Consider the following 24,149-nt stretch of genomic DNA (forward strand, 5'->3'; position numbering starts at 1 on the left):
AATGTTGGAAACTTCATGGAGATTCTTAATTATTGTGTTAGAGGCGGTGATACTGAATTAGAAAATCATCTTAAAAACCACAAGAAAAATGCATCATAACTTTCAAAAACTATGCAGAATGAAATAATATTATGTTGTGGTGAGATAATTTCTGATAAAATTGTTTCCAATATAAAGACTGTCAAATTTTTTTCTATTTATCAGATGAAGCCATTGATGTTTCAAACAAATCACAATTGTCTTTAGTGTTGCGTTATGTTGACAGTGGTAATAACATTGTTGAAGACTTTGTTAAATTTATACACAACGACAATGGTTTAGATGGGAAAAGTTCATCTGTTAACATTTTAGACACCATTGCATCCCTAGGTTTAGATATTACTAATTGTCGAGGCCAAGGTTATGATGGTGCTGAAGCTGTAGCTGGAATAAAAAAGGGAGTTGCTGCACGAATTTTAAAGTTAAACAACAAGGCTTTATACACTCATTGTTTTAGCCATCGATTGAATCTAGCTGTGTGTAATTCTTGCGAAGTTCAATTTCTCTGTAATGCAATGAACCACATAAAAGAGGTTTCTTATTATTTTATTCTTTCTATTAAAAAAAAATTCTATCCTCGAGACAATGGTTTCAGAACACTGTCCTGATAAAAAAAAAAAAAAAACTAAGAGATGTTTGTTGAACTAAAGGTGGCTTGAAAGAATAAATGGATTAGGCACATTTCAGGAGTTGTATGTTCCAATAGTTTATTCCCTTGAAGCCATAAGCAATGACAGAAATAAGTTTGGGGCAGACTCCCGAACAGTTACATCTTCACTTAAATTGATTACTACCTTTGAATTTATTGTTTCTTTGGTTGTGACTAGAGCTGTTTTTGATGGAACACATGTAGTTACTAAGATGTTACAATCTAACAGTTTAGATATTCAAACCTGTATAGATCTTATTTTTTGCTTGACTAATAGAATTACAACTATTAAAAAAAAATTGATAGTTTTCATGATAAGTGTTATCTTGATGCCAAAGTTATTGCTGGGGTTGATGAATGTCGAAAAAGAGCTGTTGGGAGGCAAATCCACCGCGATAATCATCGGGCAGAGAATACATCAGAATATTTTAAACGCGTTTTAACCATCCCTGTAGTTGATCGCTTAGATTTAGCTCTTTCTGATAGGTTTTGTAATGACAATTTTACTTTGTTCCATGGCTTGAGTATTATCCCTGATAAAATAATTTCTTTGCTAAATGGTCCATCAGAAAAAAATAATTGGAGGGAAAGCTTTAAGATTTTTTCAGATTTTTTTTCTGAAGATTTGCCAAATCCATTAGCTTTGAAGCAGAGTGTGGTCTTTGGGAGATATACTGGACTACCACTAATTATCCCATTCCAAACAATGTGTCTGATACTCTAAAGTCAATTTTATGTATTAAAACTTTTACCAATATTTTTGCTTGTTTGCAGTTATCAGCAACTTCACCTGTGACAACATGTTCTTGTGAAAGATCTATTTCAAATCTTCGCAGATTGAAAACCTGGTCAAGATCAACTATGTCTGAAGATCGTTTGAATGGTTTAGCATTGATGTATACACATAGAGACATAGTTCCAGATACTCAAGAAGTTATTAAAAAATTAGTGCAAAGAAAGGGTTATCGTAAGTTAAACCCTTCGTGAGAACACGAACGCTTCAGTGATTCAGAGTTTGTATAAACTTTACTTCTATATATGTATGTATGTATATATGTATATATATATATGTTATATTTAATATTTATTGTTATATTTAATTCAAAAGTGTCTTTAATTATAAATATATGTATATATATATATATATATATATATATATATATATATATATATATATATATATATATATATATGTTATATTTAATATATATGTTATATTTAATATCTATTGTTATATTTAATTCAAAAGTGTCTTAAATTATAAAGCTCTTGGTTTTCTTTTCATTTTGCAACTTAATGAATAGTTTAAAAAGGTAATTAGTTTCTTTTAAGCAGATTAATTAAAGTTCAATTAAATTCATTATTTGACTGTAGTAAAATATTTTTGGTCATATGTGAATAATGATATTAGTAATCCTCAAAATTGGCTAAAAATTGGCAAATAATAAAATACCATTGTTAGCGCTGATGCTATATGATGTGCTGATGGTAGCGCTGATTCTAATCTGAACATCACTAAGATTATTATAATTAAAATTACTAAAGAAGTTGTGTTCTTATTTTTATAAAGGGATGCTATCGCCAAGTCTCAATGACTACAAAAAAATCTTTTCAAATTATGCAAAATGGGTGGTCCCATAGGGGGAGCGTTGCATTGCTTTGGTAGCCCCCAACACCTGGGAAATGGAAACTTTTTAAAAATATGAATCCGAGTGAATAGGAGAAAGGGAGTTCACAAATAATTAACGGAGGAGGGATAGTATTTATTTGGTATCTGGAAAGAATTTGGTTATGGAGCTTGAGGGGTGGTCATTTTTTCAAAAAAAAATTGCCAAAGGAGAAATAAATCCTAGATCCGCCCCTGTAAACTGTATACATGTTGAAAAAACTGCACTAAGTATTAAAGTAGGATAAGCTGTTTTAAATTCTATGATGGACAAGAATTTTTAAATAATTTTTTAATGAGTTTTGAACGACATTTAGTAATAATGGGCAAAATTGTTTGTTGATGTAAGGACACCAAACAACTCTCAGAAGCAGAAAAGCAATGTAACCATAAAACAAAATTGAGAAAAAAAATATTATTAGAAATACAAAATAGTTTTTGCGAATTTTTTAAAGATTTTTTCCCCTTAAATTACCATTTTTTTGCCCAAATTTACAAAAATGCTAATATTTTAGAGTTTTGGACCTAACTTAAATCTTTTAGTCCACGACACAATGACACATAATATATCACCAGCCAAAATTTCAATCATAAATTATGAACAATTGCTAAAAAATCTTCGTTGCCCTTTACCCCATTTTTTGACCTTTAATGATTAATAAATAATAATTAAATAAAAAATTTCGAGTTTTTTAAACCTTTTTTTAGCTTTAGATATTAATTCTAAATATTATTTTTTAGCTTTAAATATTATACAATTTGAGAAAAAAAAAAAACTTTGTAAAAATTGAATACAAATTTTTTTTTTAATTACTGTACTACCACATTAAACATTTAAAAGGTCACTAATGATATTTAAAAAGTTTTTCAAAAGTATGTCTTGTTGGATCTCAAATTTTTCAAAAATATCAATTTTATATAAAAAAGAAAGAAGTTGAAATAAAAACGATCTTGTAGAACTCTCTTTTTTTGATTTTTAGTTTGTCATTATCTTAACAGTAAAATTTTTTTATCAATATTAGCGACCTGTTTAACATTTAAGGGTTTTGAGGGGGGCTCTAGAATAGTTAATAAAATTTGGTAAAAAACTTTTTTTCATTGTACACAAACACTAAAATGGAAAAAAAAAAAATTGAAATGAGTGGTTTTAAAATCTTTTTGCATAGTGGACACCCCTTACCATTTATAGAGCGCTACTTTTTTCTGTCAAATGACTAAAATATATGTTTGAAAATTGACTATAGGAATTTTACGTATCAATTTATTAATATGTATGCGTAGGGGTTTTATACTTTCAAAATTAGAAATTCAACGAAGGTTTTCCTCTTCTAAAGTTGCTAATAATTTGTACTCTTTATGTGGTCAGTCTGATATCGCTGTGTTTAAAAGGATACTGTCTATTAAACATTTTAACACTTCCCACAAAATGTTGTTTTTCTGAATGAAGAAGTACTTTGCAGATTTTGATTCAGATGATAAGACATAAGAAAGCAGTAGTTTTGTTTACATACCATTTGAAGTTGTGTTTGAATAAAATAGGCAAGTGACTTAAATAAGTTTGACAATAGTTATTTTAAACTTTTTTCTTCAACATTTTTTTTTAAGTAACAAGTTTAGAACTACTAACTAGAACTACCATCAAGACATCAAGACATCAAGACATCAAGAGATCAGGACATCAAGACATCAGGGCATGAGTCAACTTCTGTAAAAGTAAAGAAGCCACATGGCATAGCATTTGATAAAGACTGGTTTGAAAAAAATAATAGCGCTTTTATTCAAAATGATGGCCACGACGGAAATTTTTAAATCTTTCAAATTTGTTTTTGTCTTAACTACCAGATGTTTAGTTTTTTTTTTGTTTAGCCATGAATCTGTGTTTTGCTCAATAATTTTTAAAATCTAGTAGGAAATTTGATAGGATCATTAGAATACATGTTCTAAATTTTATTTCACTAATTTTTCCTCTAAATATTGTTAAATAATGTTGTTTCCATCACTTGCAGATATATTGTTATTATTTATTTTGGTTTTAGGAACAGTATTTTTTTCAGTAGATTTTGTAGAGATGAATTTTTTGTTTTTTGAAGTACTAGTTAAATCATTATCTAAATTATTTTCATGAATAGGATAAATTTTTTATTCCGTTACACAATTATTATTATACTTTATTGCGGTTAACTTTTTAAGATCAAGAGAAACAAGGTCAGCGTTGTAAGTTTGGTTTTCTTTGACATAATCATGTTCTACCAAGCAACAAGGAGAAATTTTTGTATCTTTTATTTTAGACTTTATATTTTCTTTATTTTCAGAATTTCTCTTGAATATTGAATTTTCTGGGTCTTTAACAACAATTGTTTTCTTGTACAAATTTTCATCTGTTTTTTTACAAGCAAGACCTGCTGAATTTGGCGAAGTAGAATCATAAGAATTGAACCTTCAACAATGCCATTTTTGAAGTTGTTTAGTACATAAAAGAAATAATATTTTCTTAATTTTATGAAAGTGTTTTAGAAAAAACAATAATGCAAAAACATGGCAATATAGCTCACTCAAACCAAATGAACATTCACAATAGGATTTCTGTAGAACGTTATTTTTAAATAACATTACAGCAGGACGAATTTGTTCTCTGTGATTTTATAAGTCCTCTTACAAACAATGTATTAGGTGAACTAAATTTCGTTAAAGCAATTTTCTGCTTGTCATAATAGAATATCCTATTTGCTGTTGACCTAAACTGCCTTCAATGCCTTTTAATTAGTTATAGAAGGGTACAACGCATCGCCACTTTTCCAAGGAGCAATTGAAGGTAGGATGCTTGTAGTATTTAAGAAAGTTACGAATACAAAACGCCTTTCTGCTTTGCTTTTTAGTTTTTGAGTTAGGGAAGAACACAGTTTAAATTTATTTATTCTAATACGTAACTCATATAAAGTGCCACTTTTAGGTAAGCCATCGACAGTTAACCATTTTATAAAATCGTTTTTTTTATTCGAAGTATTATCTATTATTTTTTATTAAAAAAAGATTGAAATTATATGATATTTTGTTTTAACGGTTTAAGTCATTTATCCCCTATAAAGATGGCACCAAAATCTTACACGCCAAACCCACCCCGTATAAAAGTCTCTAATGGATGTCTGTTTAAAATTTTTAAGTCAATTGGACAATTACTGCTCCTGCAAAATTTGTCAGAAAATTAGAAATTTTTATTTTTTCAGATGATTTTTTGTCCATTTGTTTTACACGCAGAAGATCTTTTGGAAAGGTCTTTTGGAAAACAATACTTATTAAAATGTCCTAAAACAATTTCTAAACTATGCAGCACATCTAGCAAGCCAGTTATGCTATCATTAAACTGTATAACAAAAAATGCAACACTAATTTTAAATAATAACCTTTCGAACTTTTGGGGCATTTTGTTCAAATCACGTTTTGATCTGCAGAACCCATTTTGATAGCTTACACTTTTAATTCATGTTAGTAATAAACCTAATCAACAACGCTATTCTTTCAGACTAAGTCTATATTCAACATAGAACAACTAATAATAAAAAAGCGGCAGCATTTGGTTTCAGTGCTTAAAATTTGTCATCATTTATCAGGTCTAAATTTTTTCTCTCATGTGAAGATCTATTTATTTTTAATTTCAACAATAGTTACTGTTTAAAATAATGCTTTTAAAAAATCAATTTTTTCTAATTTTCTTAGTAGTCTACCACATTAATGTTTATTGATAAATATAAGCTTTAAAAAGAATAGTAAAAATAGTTTTTATATGTATATATATATATATATATATATATATATATATATATATATATATATATATATATATATATATATATATATATATATATATATATATATATATATATGTATATATATATATATATATATATATATATATATGTATATATATATATATATATATATATATATATATATATATATATATATATATATATATATATATATATATATATATCTTGAGCAACGTAATAGCAATAAATGTGAACATATTTTAAAGAAAAACACGATATTTTTTAACTTTGACATGTTTCGTAGTTAGCATACAACATTTTCAAAAGATAAATTACAATTTAAAACTCTGGATATAAATACAAAATCAAAATTTAAAACATTTGAAGATATTTCTCTGTAATGTTTTCAAATTTTGATTTTATATTTATATCAAGAGTTTTAAATTGTAATTTATCTTTTGAAAATGTAGTATGTTAACTACGAAACATGTCAAGATTAAAAAAGTATCGTATTGTTCTTTAAAATATGTTCATATATATATATATATATATATATATATATATATATATATATATATATATATATATATATATATATATATATATATATATATATATATATATATATATGTATATATATATGTATATATGTATATATATATATATATACATATGCATATATATATGTGTGTGTGTGTGTGTGTGTATAAAACTTGGTCAAAAAAATAGGGGTGTACCACATTGAAAATTTTGAATTACGACCGGAACCGGATTTGCCGGAATTGTTAATAAAATGCCGGCAGGAACAAAAATTATATTTTTGTAATTATTTTACTTTTAAAATTGAAAGTGAAACCTTTCACCTTAACTTCGTGGCTACATTATACATATTTATAACCTATAATATACATATAATCTGTTTCATTAATTTGATTCTTGTTTCATTTAAATCTAATATGTCATTTTTATCTGTTTCTTATAGTTTTATTTATTGAAAGTTTTATCCTGCATAATATTTATATTTAAAATTATTTCTTTATTTTCTTTTTTTTCATTTAGGTAAATATTGAAATATTTACTGTATTAGGCATTCTATACTTCTTAATTATTTAAATTTAAGTTACATTTAAAATGAGACTATTCTCAGAGACAGGTAACATTTTTGATGAAAAAAGAGCTAGTTTGTAGCCCAAAACTAGATAGCAACTCTTTTTGCACCTCAATATTCCTAAACATCTAGAAGTCCTTACATAATTGATTACTGCAAATAAAATTACATTGTGTTTGTTAAGAATTTTATATTTTCTACATAGGTTTGCCTATAGTTCTTCATTGCCCAGTAGGACAATAATTTTTTAATTTAATTTACACAGTTTGTGTCACACGTCTTGTAAAAAGATAAATTCCGGCATTCCGGCTTGAAATATTGTAACTCCGACCGGAACCAGAATAATCTGGAAGAAACAAATTCCGGTCGGAATTCCGGTACATCCCTACAAAAAATAGACATACTTATAACTCCATTAATAATGTACAAGTTTTTTATTGAGCCGTCTTGAACTTCATACCATGGATCCGAGGCATACACTTTCACATTATCAAAATATTGAGCTTGGTTATTTATTTCAGAAAAGACTGCTTCTCCATTAATTTTAATTGTGTATACATACACTACACCTTTTAATACTTGAGAAATCTCTATGTTGGACCACACTTTTGTTCCAATTGGTTTTGTGTTAAAATATCTGTTAGCATTTCCATTAATTGGTGCTGCAATATGGAGACCTCCTTTAGCATCTTCATGGAACCAGATGCCGGGAACTCTATCTCCATAATTGGCAAAATTAGATCCAATAGTGAAATGAACAACACTATGCCAACCAGCAACAAATTTATTTGGATTGATATCAAGTGAAATTAAATATTCTTTATCTAACTTTGGAATTTCAGCAATAAGCTTTCCTTTAACTAATAGAGTAGGGGCACCACCAATAAGATATTCTATATTAAAACAAAAAACTATTTTAATAAATCGCTTTTAACATTTTTGAAGTAAATTACAAAGTAAGCTAAAATAAAATTTCAGGTATTAAATAACATCTAATCATAATGAAATAACCAATCATAGAGTTAAAAATGTACAATACTACTATCGTACATTTTTAATATGTAGTAGTTTGCATTATAAAACCAACTACAACAATAATAACAACAACAACATCAACAACAACAGCAACAACAACAATAACAACAAAAACAACAACATCAACGATAATAATAATAATAGCACTAATAATAACACTAATAACAACAATTATAGAAATAATAAGTGTTATTATTGCTTTTACTGCAATTATTTTCATTGTTATTGTTGTTATTATTATTACTGCAATTATTATTATTCAAAACATTTTAGAGAAAACTAAAGATAAACTTTATTATTTGTTACACCAATTAAATTATGTTATGCAATATTTTTTCTCAGTTGCAATTTGAGTGTCTAGTAATTTCCTATGTCTTAAGTATTGTTTAGACTTTGTCTCAGCTTTTTAAACATTTAGTAAAGTAATTTAAAATCTACAACATTCTTTTGACATTAATTTTTACTTCTATATGGGTTTAACTTTCATTTATTAAAATTTGTTTAAGTTATTTATTAAGATCTTATAAACGTCTTTTAAAGCGTTCATTGAATATCTTTGAAATAAATGGTCTATTAGTGTTTATTAGTGAAATGTTAGATTGATTTTATTAAACAGTGACAAATCCTTGTTACTATCATTATTGGACAAATGTGTAAACTCGCACCTCTTAATCCCAAAGAGCCAGTCAATGCATGATCATTTAACTGCTTTCATTACTCATGGTTAATTGGTCTAATTATACTCTAATTAACTTAATTTATTTTACTTGATCAGTAAGCATTATTTTCAATAAAAAGTGTTTTAAATTTAGAAGGGTGTCCTGTTTACACGTCCGCCCATTATTGTGAATGTGTGCACTAAACTTTCTTCAATTAAAATATATAATCTTTTTAATTAAAATAAATCTAGCCCTCGACAGAAGAAAATCCTTAAATTATTCAAAGCCTCAACAACTCAAGACACTGGGATCAAGCGCCAATTAATCTTTGCAATAATAAAAAAAATATTTTAGGCACAATGAGAACATGCTGGATTTGATAAACACAGATAGTATCAAATTCATAATTTTACGCAACTTTAGATTTAAGTATACTGCAATTTCTTTAATTCGAATTTTATAATGAAAAATAAAAGTTTATTCCTTACGGTGGCATTTTGCGGTAAATAACATGATTTCTGTTGCGGTAAATAACATGATTTCTGTTGTGGTAAATAACTGTTGCGGTAAATAACATGATTTCTGTTGAAAGAAATCTCGGAAAATTTTTTGAGTGCGTGCAAAAGTAATTAGACATTTCTGAGTTTTTACAAAAATAATAAAAGATAAATAAATTAAACTTGTTTAATTTTATTGGCTCCATTAATTTCTATGAATGTTTGCCAATGTGCACAAAAATAATATTAGCACTATAAATAGAATCCTTCGGGCAAGAAGGCATAAAACTGCTGCGAACGAAACAAATAATAATCAGTTAGGGCTAGGTCTATTTTTTGCTGATACAATTTTGCATCATTTATTTAGGCGTTTTTAAGAAGAATGTAATAAAAGAGCGTTTTTCTAAAAAGTTTTTTGGTCCATTTTTTCCAAAATTGAGTTTTTTCTATATTCGGATTCTTAATTTTAAAAACGTGTTCACCGTCGTTTTTAGGATTATAAAATTATTAATTAAAATTTAAAAAATACTTTGATGAATATTTGAATTTTTTTCTTCTTAAAACAACAAAAATGCAGCTTAACTTCTTTTAGAAACATGCTCTTTAGTTTTATGTTGCTCCGGACAATCAGTAAAAAAATTTTACTTATGCTTTATAGTAACACTTGAATCGGTAGAAAGCAACTTATAAAATAGAATATCAAGTACGCCCTCCCCCTCCCTCCACATACACACGCACACACTGAAAAAATTACTTTTTTGGATAAAATTCAGGCTTTAAAGCAGAGCCGAAAGTACCTTTACGACACGGTCCCAGCTTTCAAAATATGTCCGGCTCAGCTCCCGGCTTCGGCTCCCAGACTTAATGAACAAAAATTGCAAATTTTGGCGTATTTTTTGATCACATTTGCTTATCCAAATCCAAATCAATAACAGCATTTAATTATTAATTAACTTTCATGTTTACAAGGTGAATGTATTACTATCACTACTTTACTATCACATATTTCATTTAAAATGAAAATGTTTGGGCAAATATATATTTATTTCTATATATAACTATTTATATTTCTATATATATAACTAAAAAAACGTTGAAACACATCATGTGACTTGATATGTAATTAAAATAAATGTCTGTTAACCAATCATTGGCTTGAGTATTGATTACTAAACAAACGCGACAAATGAGCCTTGTCAAAATTAACGAAACTAATTAATAGAGGCACGCTTCTTCACAAGCAAACAAGATTACTTAGTAAAATCAATTCTAGCATAATTCTTAAGATATAAATAACCTTCAATTGTTAAACCGCGCATTAAATATTTAACAGCATAATATCAATATAAAAAAATAATATAAAACAAGTTATTTAATTCTGTGAGAATATTTCCATATATAATTTACTTGTCTTTTGTTTTTTTTAATAAAGTGTATTAAGTAATGGTCTTTAAAAAATCATTTTCATTTTTATGACATTTTTAACTACCGAAACTGTAAATGCTTTTGTTGTAGTATGTTTTAATAGTTAAATTAATATGTTTGCAATAATGTCATTTTGTCTACTTAGTATATTATAACTTAGTGCCACTGTTTTGACAATCTACTGAACTAACTTTTAAACAAGACGCATTTTTTGGTTATCAAAGGATAATAATTTGTTGAATACAAAATCGTTAATATATGCATTTTTATTACATTTTAGCGAGACTGTAACTGTTATTAAAGCTAATAAAAATAAAAATTCAATAAATAATTCGTTCAACAAATCAGTTAAACTATGAATGAATAATATTTGTCTAAAAATATTATTCATTCATAAAAAAACACAAGAGGTTAAAGCTGCTCAATTTTTGCGACTTTGGCTCCACTAAAAAAACACAGACTCCACGGTTCTGATTCCGGCTCGGTTTCACAAGCCTGTTTTAAAGTTAATTTATGTGATGGACTGCTTTTTTAATTTTGCATAGTTAATCTACTATTTTGGTATATTCATACCTCCAAAAGGTTTTCTTGTAAATGACTATTAGCATTAATTCTTATGTTTACATAAAGTGTTGTAATGTCAAGTTGCAGGGCCGCAGCAACCGGGTAGGCAGTAGGGGCATTTGACCCTCCTCCCCCAATAATATTTTGAATAAATAATTTTGAAGAAATTGACTGAAAAAATGAATAAAAAAAAAAAAGGGTCCTTAAAACTATTTCGGGGTAGTACTGCCCCCACCCCCCAATATTGTTTTTGTTCCTACGGGCCTGAGTAGTATTTATAAAGCATCTGCGTATCGTTATCGAAATATCGAAACTAACCGATATTTTTTACGATAATGGGTTTCGATATGATTTGCAATGACCCGATATGTTTCGATATGATTCCGATTAAATATCGTTTGGGTTTCGACATGCACGATATCAGTATGGCTTTTAGCGATAAATATCGCATAATTTGTCGCTAAAAAATGTATAACGATATTTTTTTAGTTTCGATATGATTCGATACGTTCCGATAAAATATCGTTTGGTTTCGATATTTTACAATATTTTGTATTAAATATAACTAAATATTAAGTTGTTTTATATTAGATATTTTACAATATTTTGTATTAGATATAACTAAGTGTTAAGTTAAGTTATTTTGCAATATATTTTCTCAATTTATTGATTAAAATATTGATAAAAATTAATAATCGCCTTATTTTGAATGCCATTTTTTAGATTAAATTGTTAAAAACGGCTCAGGCGGATAGGAGAACAATCCAACTGTTTAGTTTTTTAAATAGAAACACACCGTGGTGTGACCTAACAAAGTCCTATGCTTTAAGAAAATCCTAATTTAAGAAATGACAAATTTCGTAAATATAAAAGAAACATTTGCGGAAAATAGTTTTGTTGTTTTAACTTGATATATGGGGTCATGATGATTTCCTAATTATATTGATGTTTTAATCGTTTGTGGGTAAATCAATTTTTAATTGCAACAATTGTAGTAATTTTTAATTGAAATCACGTGACAATTGAATCAAGTTACTATTCTCAAATCATTCTTTAAGCGATCATCAAATAAAATATTTTCACATGCTCTATTTTTTATCAAATCATGTTACATACTGATCGTTTAAATGCAGGCCCGGTTTTAAGCGTAGGCAACGTCGGCGACAGCCGACGGCGGCACTTTTCTAGAGCGGCATTTTCTTAATTTATTTTGTGTTTTCCCAAAAAAAAAAAAAAATTTTAATTTTTTTTTTGTAACAAGAAATTATTTTATTTTTTTTTTAAATTTCCAAGTTCTTCTACGTACTCACTACATTTTTATAATTTAAAGTTATGGATTTTGTAGATTATAACATTTCCTATTTGTCCACAAATTTTTTGCTTAGGCGGCGTTGTATTTTACGGGAACTTTAATACATACTAATTTTTTCAAATAAATAATATAGTAATAAAAGCGTTTGTTTGTATACATGTTTTACATTTGGGATTTGGCGAAGAAGAAACAGTAAAAAAAAGTTTGAAAATGCAAAAAAATTGGCAATGGTTGAAAATGCAAAAAAATTGGCAGTTGAACTAGAAATTTTTGAAGGATTTGATGTGGATGATCCCGTACGCGTACGCAGAAAGAGTAGACAATTCCTATACGAAGGTCGTGATGAACCGATAGTATCACCAGAACAAAACTTCAGAGTATCTTTTTTCAATCGAATATTGGACATCGCAATTCAAGCAATAAATGAAAGATTTACGCAATTATCGGAATATAACGAGTTATTTGGGTTTCTTTACAATATCGGCAGCAAACACTTTACGGATGATGAGTTATTGAAACACTGTAAGGACTTGCAGTTAGCGCTTATGTCTGATGGCCAATCTGATATCAACGGGGTCGAACTTTGGTATGAAATTAAAGCTATTGGGAGACGACTTGATACTTCCAATAGCGATCCAAAAAGTGTATTAAAATGTATTTACACATCTAATGTTGTCGAAGTATTCCCAAACCTTTCGATAGCTCTTCGCATACTACTAACGTTACCAGTCACAGTTGCTAGTGCTGAAAGAAGCTTTTCAAAGCTGAAAATAATAAAATCCTATTTCAGATCACAAATGTGTCAAGATCGTTTAGTTGGTCTAGCTACGATTTCCATCGAGAAAGAAATTGCTGATCATTTGGACATAGAAGATTTGGTTAAAGATTTCGCAGAATTAAAAGCTAGGAAAATTCACTTTTAATTACGATTTGTTTTTTATTTTTTCATGAATGGAATTTGTTTTGTTTTTTATTTTTGTATAAATTCAGTTTTTTTATTTACTTTGTTTTTGTGTAATTTTTCGTAATAAAATAAAAATATATTAAAGTTTGATTTTCAGTGTTTTTCTATTTTCCTTCAAATTGGAAATTATTGCATTTTTAATTTTTGCGGCGGCAAATTTGCATCTCGCCAACACATAGAAAACTGTTAGAACCGGGCCTGTTTAAATGCCTAATATCCCATAAATCAGTACAAAAACAAATCTATTTTATTTTTTCAAATATTTATTTATTCAAACAAATTTGAATGATAAATAAATGTCATAGTTATGGAGTTTTTGAAGATTATTGTTGCTATTATCAAATATATATATATATATATATATATATATATATATATATATATATATATATATATATATATATATATATATATATATATATGTTAATAATTTTGATAGTTGTTTGCAACAACTATCAAAATTTGTTTACTTTGGCAATTTTAAGTTGATCAGGGAAAACTCCTTGGCTAACGCAAGACAATTTTAAATATAATATTGTATAAATTTATATAAACATTTCCGTTGATACCGTCGAATCCTATTGCTTTATTTGGTTTAATCGTTTTGAAAGCAGCTTCAAATTCCTTATAGGATATTTCAATGCAATTAAGATTTGTTGTTTTTTGAGGTAAAAATTAAAAAGAATTACCAGTATATGGAATAGTTTTTGCTAAGTTAGCTAAAATAAAATGCTAATTTAATTCAACTGCAAAATTGCTTAAAGCATATAAAATTTTATCATTAACTTTAATACCGTTAGGCAAAGCGCCTGATTTAGTTTTAGCTTTACCAGTGATTTCTTATAAAACTTACCAAGTGCGTTTTGAGTTGTTTGTTTTTTTTCATGTAAGTCAAGATTTTTTTTTTGAAATTTTCTTTCGAACTCTCTAGCATAATTTTTGTAAATGGTTTTATTTTCAACTGATTTGGATTTCATGTACTTAATATATAATTTGTTTAATTGTGGAAGATTTTCTAAGCACATCGGTTATCCATGGGTTTGTTATTTAGGAAAATTTGCGTCATAAATATCATAAATGTTTTAAGAAAATTGCTATAAGCTAAGTTGGCGTCCTGAAAATGATTAATATGGTGCCAATGAAGCATTTGTAATTGGTCATTAAATGATGCTAAATTTGCTTTGCTATAAATGCGTTTACAAAAGCTATTTTTTTTATCTAGTGTTAATTTAGTATCTGTATTTATGGAGAAAAAAATCGGAAAATGATCTATGATATTGCATTTAATGATTCCTTTTTTAAGAGATACGCTCCGTTTTTAAATAAGTCATTATAAAACTTTTTAATGTTGTATTTGACGTCATACTGTAAACAATCAAAATTAAAATCACCATTTAAATAGTTTAATTTCTTTTCGTGGTTACTTTTTTTAAAAATAACTTTTTTTTGGTTTTGGTTACGGTTTTAATTACGGTTCTACTGAACCGAAATTAACTAGCTAATTGTAATAAAAACGAAAAGATGTTAAAATTTTAGTTTGAATTAGTATTAAAATTTTAATTGAACAAAATTATGAAGAATGCCAAGGACAAGGAACGAAATTCGGAATCATTTTGATGAAGGGGTCAGTACTACACCTGATGAAGAGCGACTTGTTACTGCAAAATGCAAGTATTGTTTTGCAATTTGCAAGTTGACGGACAGAAACACATCTGGCATGAGATCACATTTGACAACGAAGCATCCTGTTCCGTTTGCAGCTCTTGAGAAAAAGCGCCATGTTCCTTTTGATGAGTTAGAACAGGTGCAATAAAGTTTAGAAACGTTTTCACTTTTTTAATTTAAATATTAACTTATATTTTCATATGTGTTAGTTATTATTACTAATACAATACGAAGATTTAACAAGATTTAACGATAAATATCAATTTTCAATAAATGCTGATGAATGCTTCAATATTAGGTATTTTAACAGGTTTCATATTAATGTTTAGACCTACAATCAAGACGAGGCTTATGAGCAGGTCAGATAAGATAAGGCACCATTAGTGTTGGGCAGTAAAGTTAAACAAGGAAGACTTTCCGGAACATCAGCAGAAAAGGTCCAAAATCTAAAGCATTTAGTCAAATACAAGCCACAAGACCGTGAACAGCTTAGAGGAGACATAGAAATTGTCAAGTTTTTGGCCCGTTTAAATTTGCCATTCTCTTTGGTTGAACATGAAGCTTTTAAAGATTTTTTTCGCTAATGGAACCCAAAAATGAATGTGAAGACTGCAACAACATACTCCCGGTTCAAGTATGCAAAATTTTAATTGTTTTAAATAAATTTTATTTTGGGTTGGGGAGTTAATTCAATGGGAGTTCCAAGAGAACTAAATTTTTTAAAAAGCTACTTTTTTAAGACCAATCCACACCAATTTTTTTTTGGTTTTCTTAGTAGGTAACCAAATTGATTTGTAACGAAATATACCAATAATAACTAATTTTTTATTTTAACTTTAGGTTGCCGTTGTTGTACAAAAATGTGAAAATCTGTGTGGATGACATTCTAAAGGAGGAATTGCCAAAGACCGCTGGATTTGCAATCTAAACTGACCTCCGGCAAAGCAGAAATAATAATGCATACCAAGCCAGTACATTAGACTATGTGAGTGAACACTTCCGGTTAAAGATGTTTATGATTGGAGTTTTTCCGTTTTCCGGACAACATTCAGCTGAAGCCACTGCTCTTCGCTGGATAAGTATGTTTTAGTATTTTATTTTTATTAGGTTAAATTTCTGTAAATTAAGTTAACCGTTTGAATTATTTAGTTACTTTTTGTTACAAAATAGCAAAACCCGCCATTTAGTTTAAAATTAATGGCACAAATTAATACTTTCATTTATATCTAAAATAACAACAAAAGTATTAGTTTGTATTTTAAAATATCAAAAAGCAAACAACTAATTTTACTTTGCTTTTCAGGAATGTCTTAGAGTTGGCCGAAATAATGGAGTTTCGTCCGTTGTGTGTGTCCATGATTCAGCCGCTAATATGGAGGCGGCAATTAACAAGTGCAATTTTGTAGATGCATCTCTTTTGTGTGTTGATCATTTTTGAATTTGGCAGTTAAAGCAACTATCAAAGAAACAAAAGGTTTTGACAGTTTGGATTTTCACGAAGCAATACAAAGAGCAACTGAACTAAGATCAAGATGCCATAAGTCATCTTTGTCTGAGCAAAGAATTAAAAAAGAAGTAACTAGTTTTTAGTTTAACATCCTTTTTAGCTTTTATAGCAATATAGTTTATAGTTTTATACAATACAAGCGCAATTTAAACTTCTCAGTACACTTTGTGTGACAAAATTTTTTTAATGATAGCTATCATTAATAACTGATGTTATTAATGATAGAAGTGTTAACACTTAAAAAGTAAAAACATATAACATAGTTAATATCAGTTTTTAATAATAGTAAATAGTACTAATCATCTTTTATGTTATGTTTCCTATAATTCTATTTAATTTTTAGCTAAAGCTGTTGCTTGATGACAGTGATGTTGTTGGCAAGGATAAGTTGAAAAATGTGAAAATCATCACTCCCGTGAAAACACGCTGGAATTCAAATTTTATGATGTTGGAAAGCATTGCGAAAATGCGTCGTATCCTCAGCTCCATTAGAGACATTCCTAGAAAAGATGACACCAAACTAGCTTCAGTCATTCCTTCAGAAGATGAGTTCAATCTTTATGATGAAATTTTGCCTATTCTGAGGAGAGTTGCTGAGATTTCAGAATGTTTCTCTGCTGACAAAGAAGTAAGCATTCACCTCGTTATCTTAAACATTTACACACTGAGGCACAAATGCCTGGATTTCATCAAGGCTGGTGGGGCATCACCAACAGCACAGATGTTTCACCAAAAATTGGTGGAAAACTTGGATGTTCGTTTTCCGGACACTGGTTGTCAAAACCTTTTTTACTCAGTTGCCAACTTTCTTAACCCCTTGTACAAGGAAAGAGCTTTGAAAAAACTGGGTGAACTTCATGAAGCCTATGAAGCACTGATTACTCAATTTAATGCTTATCAGGAATGGATTACTGCAACAAGATTATTTAATGAACATGCTGAAATCCAAGGTCATGTTTCAGAAGATGATCCTTTCTATAATGTTAGAATGGAAGAAGTTCCTGCACTTATGACTTCCTATTCTAGTCCGGCTCCACCTGCAAAGTCGGACATTGCCACTGAATGGGAAATATTTCAAAACTCCCAGGGGTTATTGGTGTGGACGTGCTGGAATTTTGGAGAGCAAATATGTACAAATTTCCTATCCTTGCTCAAGCTGCTAAAAAATGGCTATATGTACCTGCTTCCTCCGCATCTTCAGAAAGAGCCTTTAGTGCCGGTGGTGGAATTATCTCTTATAAATGAACAAAATTGCAGCCTGAATAAGTTGAAAAATTGTTGTACATTCAGCAAAACTACCATAAGATCCAGATCAAAAGATGGTTTCTAACCAGTCAGGATAAAAAAAAAGAATTGTTTGAAGAGGCTTCTACCAATGACTCTGAGAATTCAGCTGCTTCAAGTCAGGGACCTTTTACTTCAACTCTTACATTAGCAGTTGAAATGGATGACTAACTTAAATTGGTTCATTGCCAAAGTGGCGTCATTGGTCTATTTCACTACTTAGAGTTTATAAAATTTGCCATATAGTGATTTAGTGATTTCAATAAACCTTGTCTTTAAGATTAAATTTTAATATTTTTCTTATATTAAGTCCCAAGCAAAAACCTTAACATGTTAAACATGTCAGGCCAACAATTTATCAAGTAAAACATTGTTATTTTTTGTTTTTAGTTGTTTTTTGCTTCAGCTTAAGTCTTGAATAAATTAAAAAATCAAAATTACAAATAAAGTTTTGTTTATTTCTTTTTTTACATTAAATAGTGCACTTGTCAGTAAGTTTATTAAAGTTATTTAGGTTTTTAAAAAAACTGTTTTTTTAGTCGGAAAAAGTAATATCGTTATGAACCGATAAGTATCGTTGACGTTTGAGTTACGATATGTGTTACGATATTTATGGTAATTGAACGATAAATATCGAAACTTTATCGTGTAAATTTTTTGGTTACGATATTATCGTAATATAAAAAAACTTACGATACGCACATTCCGATATCTTATCGTATCATATCGTAATAAGAAAAGTTTCGAGATGCAGACCCTTAGTATTTATAAAAATGCATTTTCTAATGCATCTTTACCACCACCAAATAAAACAAAAAACTTGATTTCATTAAAAACGTTATCAAAACTTATTGTTTTAAAGCTACCTAAAGTAATCAGTGACTCTTTTGGGTACCTTTATAACGATAAATTTATATATATATATATATATATATATATATATATATATATATTTTTTTTTTTTTTTTTTTTTTTTTTTAACATAATTGTAATTAATTTAGCGTGAAAATGGAGCAAATATGTTCAAATTGTTGTTGGTCAGATTTTATACTTTATAAAATACATATATTTCAAGAAAATAACGAAAGAACTTTAGCAATTTTCTTGTAGCGTAAGTTAGCAAAAACATGATAAAGTTTTGTTTTTTCTAAAATTTGGTTGAAAAACTTAAGTTTTTTAATAATATATGCAAAAGAATATTAAATGTTACGTTTTTACATTTAAAGTTTTGAATAACAATGCTTAGTTAATGCACATTTTTATTTTAAATTTGTGTAACGTAGTGAAAACATTTACTAAAGTTCTTACGCTTTTTCGTTAACAGGAACTTTTTATATTAAGAATTAAGAAAAAGAGAATTAAGAATTAAGAAAAAAAAAATTAAGAAAAAGAGAATTGAGAATTAAGAAAAAAAAATCTTTTATTTTAATGTTTGATTAAAATTATTTATATTATTGTTTTTTTATTTGTTTATGTATTCTTATTTTGGTTAAAATATAAGTAACATAAAAAAGATTTATTTGCTATTCTCCTAATATAAAAAAAAATCAGTTAAAACCTTCTTTTTTTTTCGTAAACATATTGTTTGCGAACGCAGTTAAAGGGGGGGGGGGGTATCCATAAAGTACGTCACCATATATTTGTCAATTCTTAACTCCTTCTTTCTTGTCATAAACAATCACATATACCTGAACCCCCCCTCCCTCCTAAACGGTAATAGCAGTTTTTACGTCAAAAAAATTCTAAAAGATTTAAATGTAAATTCTTAGCAGTATTTTAAAAATTCAACCTAATGAAAATAAGGCAGTACGCATAAACGTAAAAAGTGTAAGTAAAAACTTCGACAAACCAATGATTTTTTATTTAAATGACTCAAATAAGTACTAAAAAAATTGTAATATTAAAATAATTTTTTAAGTTGCTCTTGGTCTTGAGGAAAATTTGTTTTTGATTTGATAACTTTCATAAATGTTATGATAAATCACTCAGAAAGAGTGCCACTAGTTTTTAAAAACATTAATTATTTTTAATGGATAAGTTCAATACTTTTGCGATTATTTTGTTACGTAACTCTAACTCTTAATAATAGATATAAAAAATCTACGATAATAATCGCTCGGTAACGTAAGTGATGTAACGTAAGTTAAATACACAGTATGAAAAAAAAAGTTTATTTTCCTTAGTCATTCAGCTCTGATAAATTTTTATATGTTTTTTAAAATTGGTATAGTATTCTCAACATCTTGTGAAAGTTCCTAATACAAATCGCTTTACTGATTTGCAGAAATCTGACCTGAAAGTTGAATCTTTTTTTTTTACCTTGTTTTCCGTGTAACGTAAGTTAAGTGGCATTTTCAGTAATAATTTCGATCTCTTTTGGCCAGACTCAAAACTTTTTAGACTATGTTATTCTTTAGACTAACAGCTTTCATACAAATTAGCTAAAAATTTACAGTTTAAATAGGCAAATATTTTGATAAAGTTGTTACGCGTGTAACCTAAGTTAAAAGTGGAATTGCCCACATATATATATATATATATATATATATATATATATATATATATATATATATATATATATATATATATATATATATAGATATATATAGATATATATATATATATATATATATATATATATATATATATATATATATATATATATATATATATATATATATATATATATATATATATATATATATATATATATATATATATATATAGATATATATATATATATATATATATATATATATATATATATATATATATATATATATATATATATATATATATAAATATAAGGGTGTCAAACAAAAAAAAAAATTTCTTTAGTTTTGTGTGTAGTTTTGTCCGTTAAAAGTGAAAATAAGAAGATCTTTTTAAAGAGAACTTGATTAAAAATGCAAAGAAAAAAAAAATGTTATGCAGCTCAACTTCTGAGTATTACTAATAAACTGCGGAGTATCAATAGTCAGATCTCAGATTTTCTCTCAGATCAGCGTCACTTAAAAAAACAATTTTTGGACCCATTAAACAAGAGTTATGCTATGAAAGCGAAAAGAAAGGAGGAAAAAAAGAAACATAAAATCAAGGCAAATGAAAAAAAGAAATCTAGAAAGGAAAAGATAAAAGAAAAAAGTTTCTATATATAGGCAGCATTTGACAACTAAGACAAAATTCATGGTAAAAATGAAGAAAGTACTATTGCTAGATAGAAAAAATCAACATATTAGAAAACCCTAAAGTTTCCTTAATTGCTGATAGGTTGAATCTATTCAACAGAGAAAGATCTGGGATTATTTTAGCTGCAGCTGAAGCATTAGGTCACAATTTAGATGAAATATCTCAAAAAGTACAGCAAACAGATCAGGTAATTAAATTTGACAGCAAGTTTCAGATGATATTAAGAAAATATTCATTTTACCCATGTGTTCTTCCGTTCACTGGGGTTCAAAGCTGATACCTGAGGTCGATGGTAAAGTGGAACTTTTGGCTATTGTAGTAGCAGGAAAACCAAGTGCACCTGAAAGGATATTGTTGTATGTATCCAGGATTCCTGATACAACTGGGCGATATCAGGCAACAGCTACCATAGATGCTGTAAAGGCATTGAAACTAGAAAAAACACTTGTGGCAATGATTTTTGACACAACTCCATCAAATTCAGGTTGGATAAATGGTTCTGCAAACTTAATTGAAGAACACTTTAATAAAAAGTTACTTTGGTGCACCTACCGACACCATATTTTTGAAAGAGTTTAGTCTTCTGTTTACTTAAAAGTTTTTGAAGAATGTAGATCTCCAAGTTGCGAGCCATTTAGACACTTTTAAAATAAGGCATGGCCTAAACTTTCATTAACTTCAGATACTTATTTATAAAAAATAAAAATCAAAGAATCAGTAATAAAGACCAAACAAGTAGAAGTAATAATTTTTTTGTCTGGTTTACTTGACCGTAAATCTAAAAAAATATTAAGAGATGATTATCGAGAATGTTGTCAACTTGCTTTGCAATTACTCAATCCATAACAAATAAATATACAGTGGCACAAACCTGAAGCCTTCCATCATGCTAAATGGATGTGTACAATCTTGCACACATCGAAAATGTTTCCTTTTATTGACCTGGCAGAATATGAAGAAAGTTTTATAGAGAAATTATTTAGGTATTGTAAACTTACTTTACTATTTTATGTGAAAATATGGCTTATGTGCCCAAGCACAGTTGATGCCCCATTTAATGACTTGGAATTCTACAAAGAAATGCTTATTTATAAAGAAAAAATTGACAATGAAGTTGCTGTTGCTGCCCTTGAAACATTTAGTCATCATCTTTGGTATTTAACCAAAGAAATGTTCCCTCTTTCATTATTTTCTGATAAGGTATCTGATCGTGATAAAACTAAAGTTGCTTAAACAATTCTGAAAAATATAAAAGAAAACTGTGAACATGATATGCTTTCCACAATTTCCTCTCCTGAAGCTGAGTGCTTGTTTTCTATGATAGGCTTTCCACAATTTCCTTTTCTGAAACAGAGTACTTGTTTGACTGATTTAATTGGACCAAAATCAAGCAACATTCTAAATTTATTCGGATATTCAAACAAGGACGGTGGTTGGTTGGCAAAATTCCCAATGTTTTGGAAAGCTAACACAAATTTTAAACACATGTTTGAGCATATCAAATTACTGAAATCTGTAAACAATACAGCAGAACTGTTAATTAGAATCCAACAACAACAATTAACAATTAGGGCTGTTAAACTAATTCAAGACTATGCAACATCTATTACGAAAGATGAAGTGCAGAAAGAATTTCTTTTACGTGCTGAAAAGTTCTTCCTCACATAAATAAACAATTCAAAAGTTCTTCCTCACATAAATAAGCAATTCAAAAACTTAATTTTTGAAAATATGCTCTAAACAATCTTTTTTTTATTATACCTTTAAAATATTGTTATTTTGTTGTGATTTTAAAAAAATGAGATTTTGAATTTCTTAGTATTTATTCCCATAGTGCTTTAATATTATTAATTTATACTCATCATTTCTTTGCTTCTTTGTTTAATAATTGAGTATTTATCAAGTTTTTTGTTTTAATTAAAAACTATAATTTTTAAAGTTCCATATTTAGGCAGAAAAAAATCATACGTCATGAGAAAGGTTGGGGGGGGAGTCATAAACCAGGTGACAATTTATCTTTAATGAATTTTTATTTTTATTTATTACAAAACTATTTTAAATTATAATAATAGTTAATTATATTGGATATAAATAATATAATTTATAAAAGGAGTATATTTAGGATTGTTTTGCGGTAAAAACACTTTAAAGGGGTTATGAGGGGGTCAAATATGCAATTTTTTTGAAAATAACATTTGATTAAGTTTTATTAAACAAAATTACGCAAGAAAATTATAAAAAATGCAAACATAGTTGATTATCAAAAATAATTTTAGTCCTTAGTGTCATTTTTTTAGAAAAAAAAACAAGAAAAAAAGAGAAAAGAGCGGCAGGGGGTCAAATAAAAAACTTTTTGATTTTTTTTTATCTTTTAGTAGATAAAAATACATATAAAACAAATTGAAAATCTAAAAATAGCTAAAAACTAAAAAAAACTCGTGTCATTTTGGGACATGATATATATATATATATATATATATATATATATATATATATATATATATATATATATATATATATATATATATATATATATGTATATAGATATATATATATATATATATATATATATACATATATATATACATATATATATATACATATATATATATATATATATACATATATATATATATATACATATATATATATATACATATATATATTCATATATATATAAACCTTTCTGCGAAGAAAAAATAGTTAAGTTTATTTAAAAGCTGTTTTTTTATACTTATTTTTTTGTTTTTTGCTTTCACTTTTTTTTATCATAACTTACAATAAAACATTGTGAAAATTATTAAATTATAACTTTTTTT

The 24,149-nt window shown here is 27.5% G+C and overlaps 2 protein-coding genes across 3 annotated transcripts in view; one reads left to right on the plus strand and one right to left on the minus strand.

The window, feature by feature from the left end:
* The window catches only part of LOC100211098 (uncharacterized), a 54,301-nt gene that overhangs the window by 27,765 nt on the left and 2,387 nt on the right, over positions 1 to 24,149 (minus strand). For both annotated transcript variants that reach the window (XM_065800173.1, XM_065800174.1), the window contains exon 3: positions 7,634 to 8,122. In XM_065800173.1, the coding sequence (XP_065656245.1) occupies positions 7,634 to 8,122 (489 nt within the window). The remainder of the gene's footprint in view (positions 1 to 7,633; positions 8,123 to 24,149) is intronic.
* On the plus strand, positions 16,783 to 18,461 carry LOC136081040 (uncharacterized). The gene is made up of 2 exons (XM_065798359.1): positions 16,783 to 16,925; positions 17,201 to 18,461. Exon 2 carries the CDS (start codon positions 17,300 to 17,302, stop codon positions 18,185 to 18,187), a length of 888 nt encoding a protein of 295 aa, XP_065654431.1. The 5' UTR covers positions 16,783 to 16,925; positions 17,201 to 17,299; the 3' UTR covers positions 18,188 to 18,461.

Source organism: Hydra vulgaris, chromosome 06 (assembly GCF_038396675.1).
Source record: "Hydra vulgaris chromosome 06, alternate assembly HydraT2T_AEP".
Lineage (NCBI taxonomy): Eukaryota > Metazoa > Cnidaria > Hydrozoa > Anthoathecata > Hydridae > Hydra > Hydra vulgaris.

Bases quoted from the DNA above. Each gene is read 5' to 3' on its own strand.
- LOC136081040 (XM_065798359.1), top strand. From the start codon at position 17,300: ATGATGTTGGAAAGCATTGCGAAAATGCGTCGTATCCTCAGCTCCATT.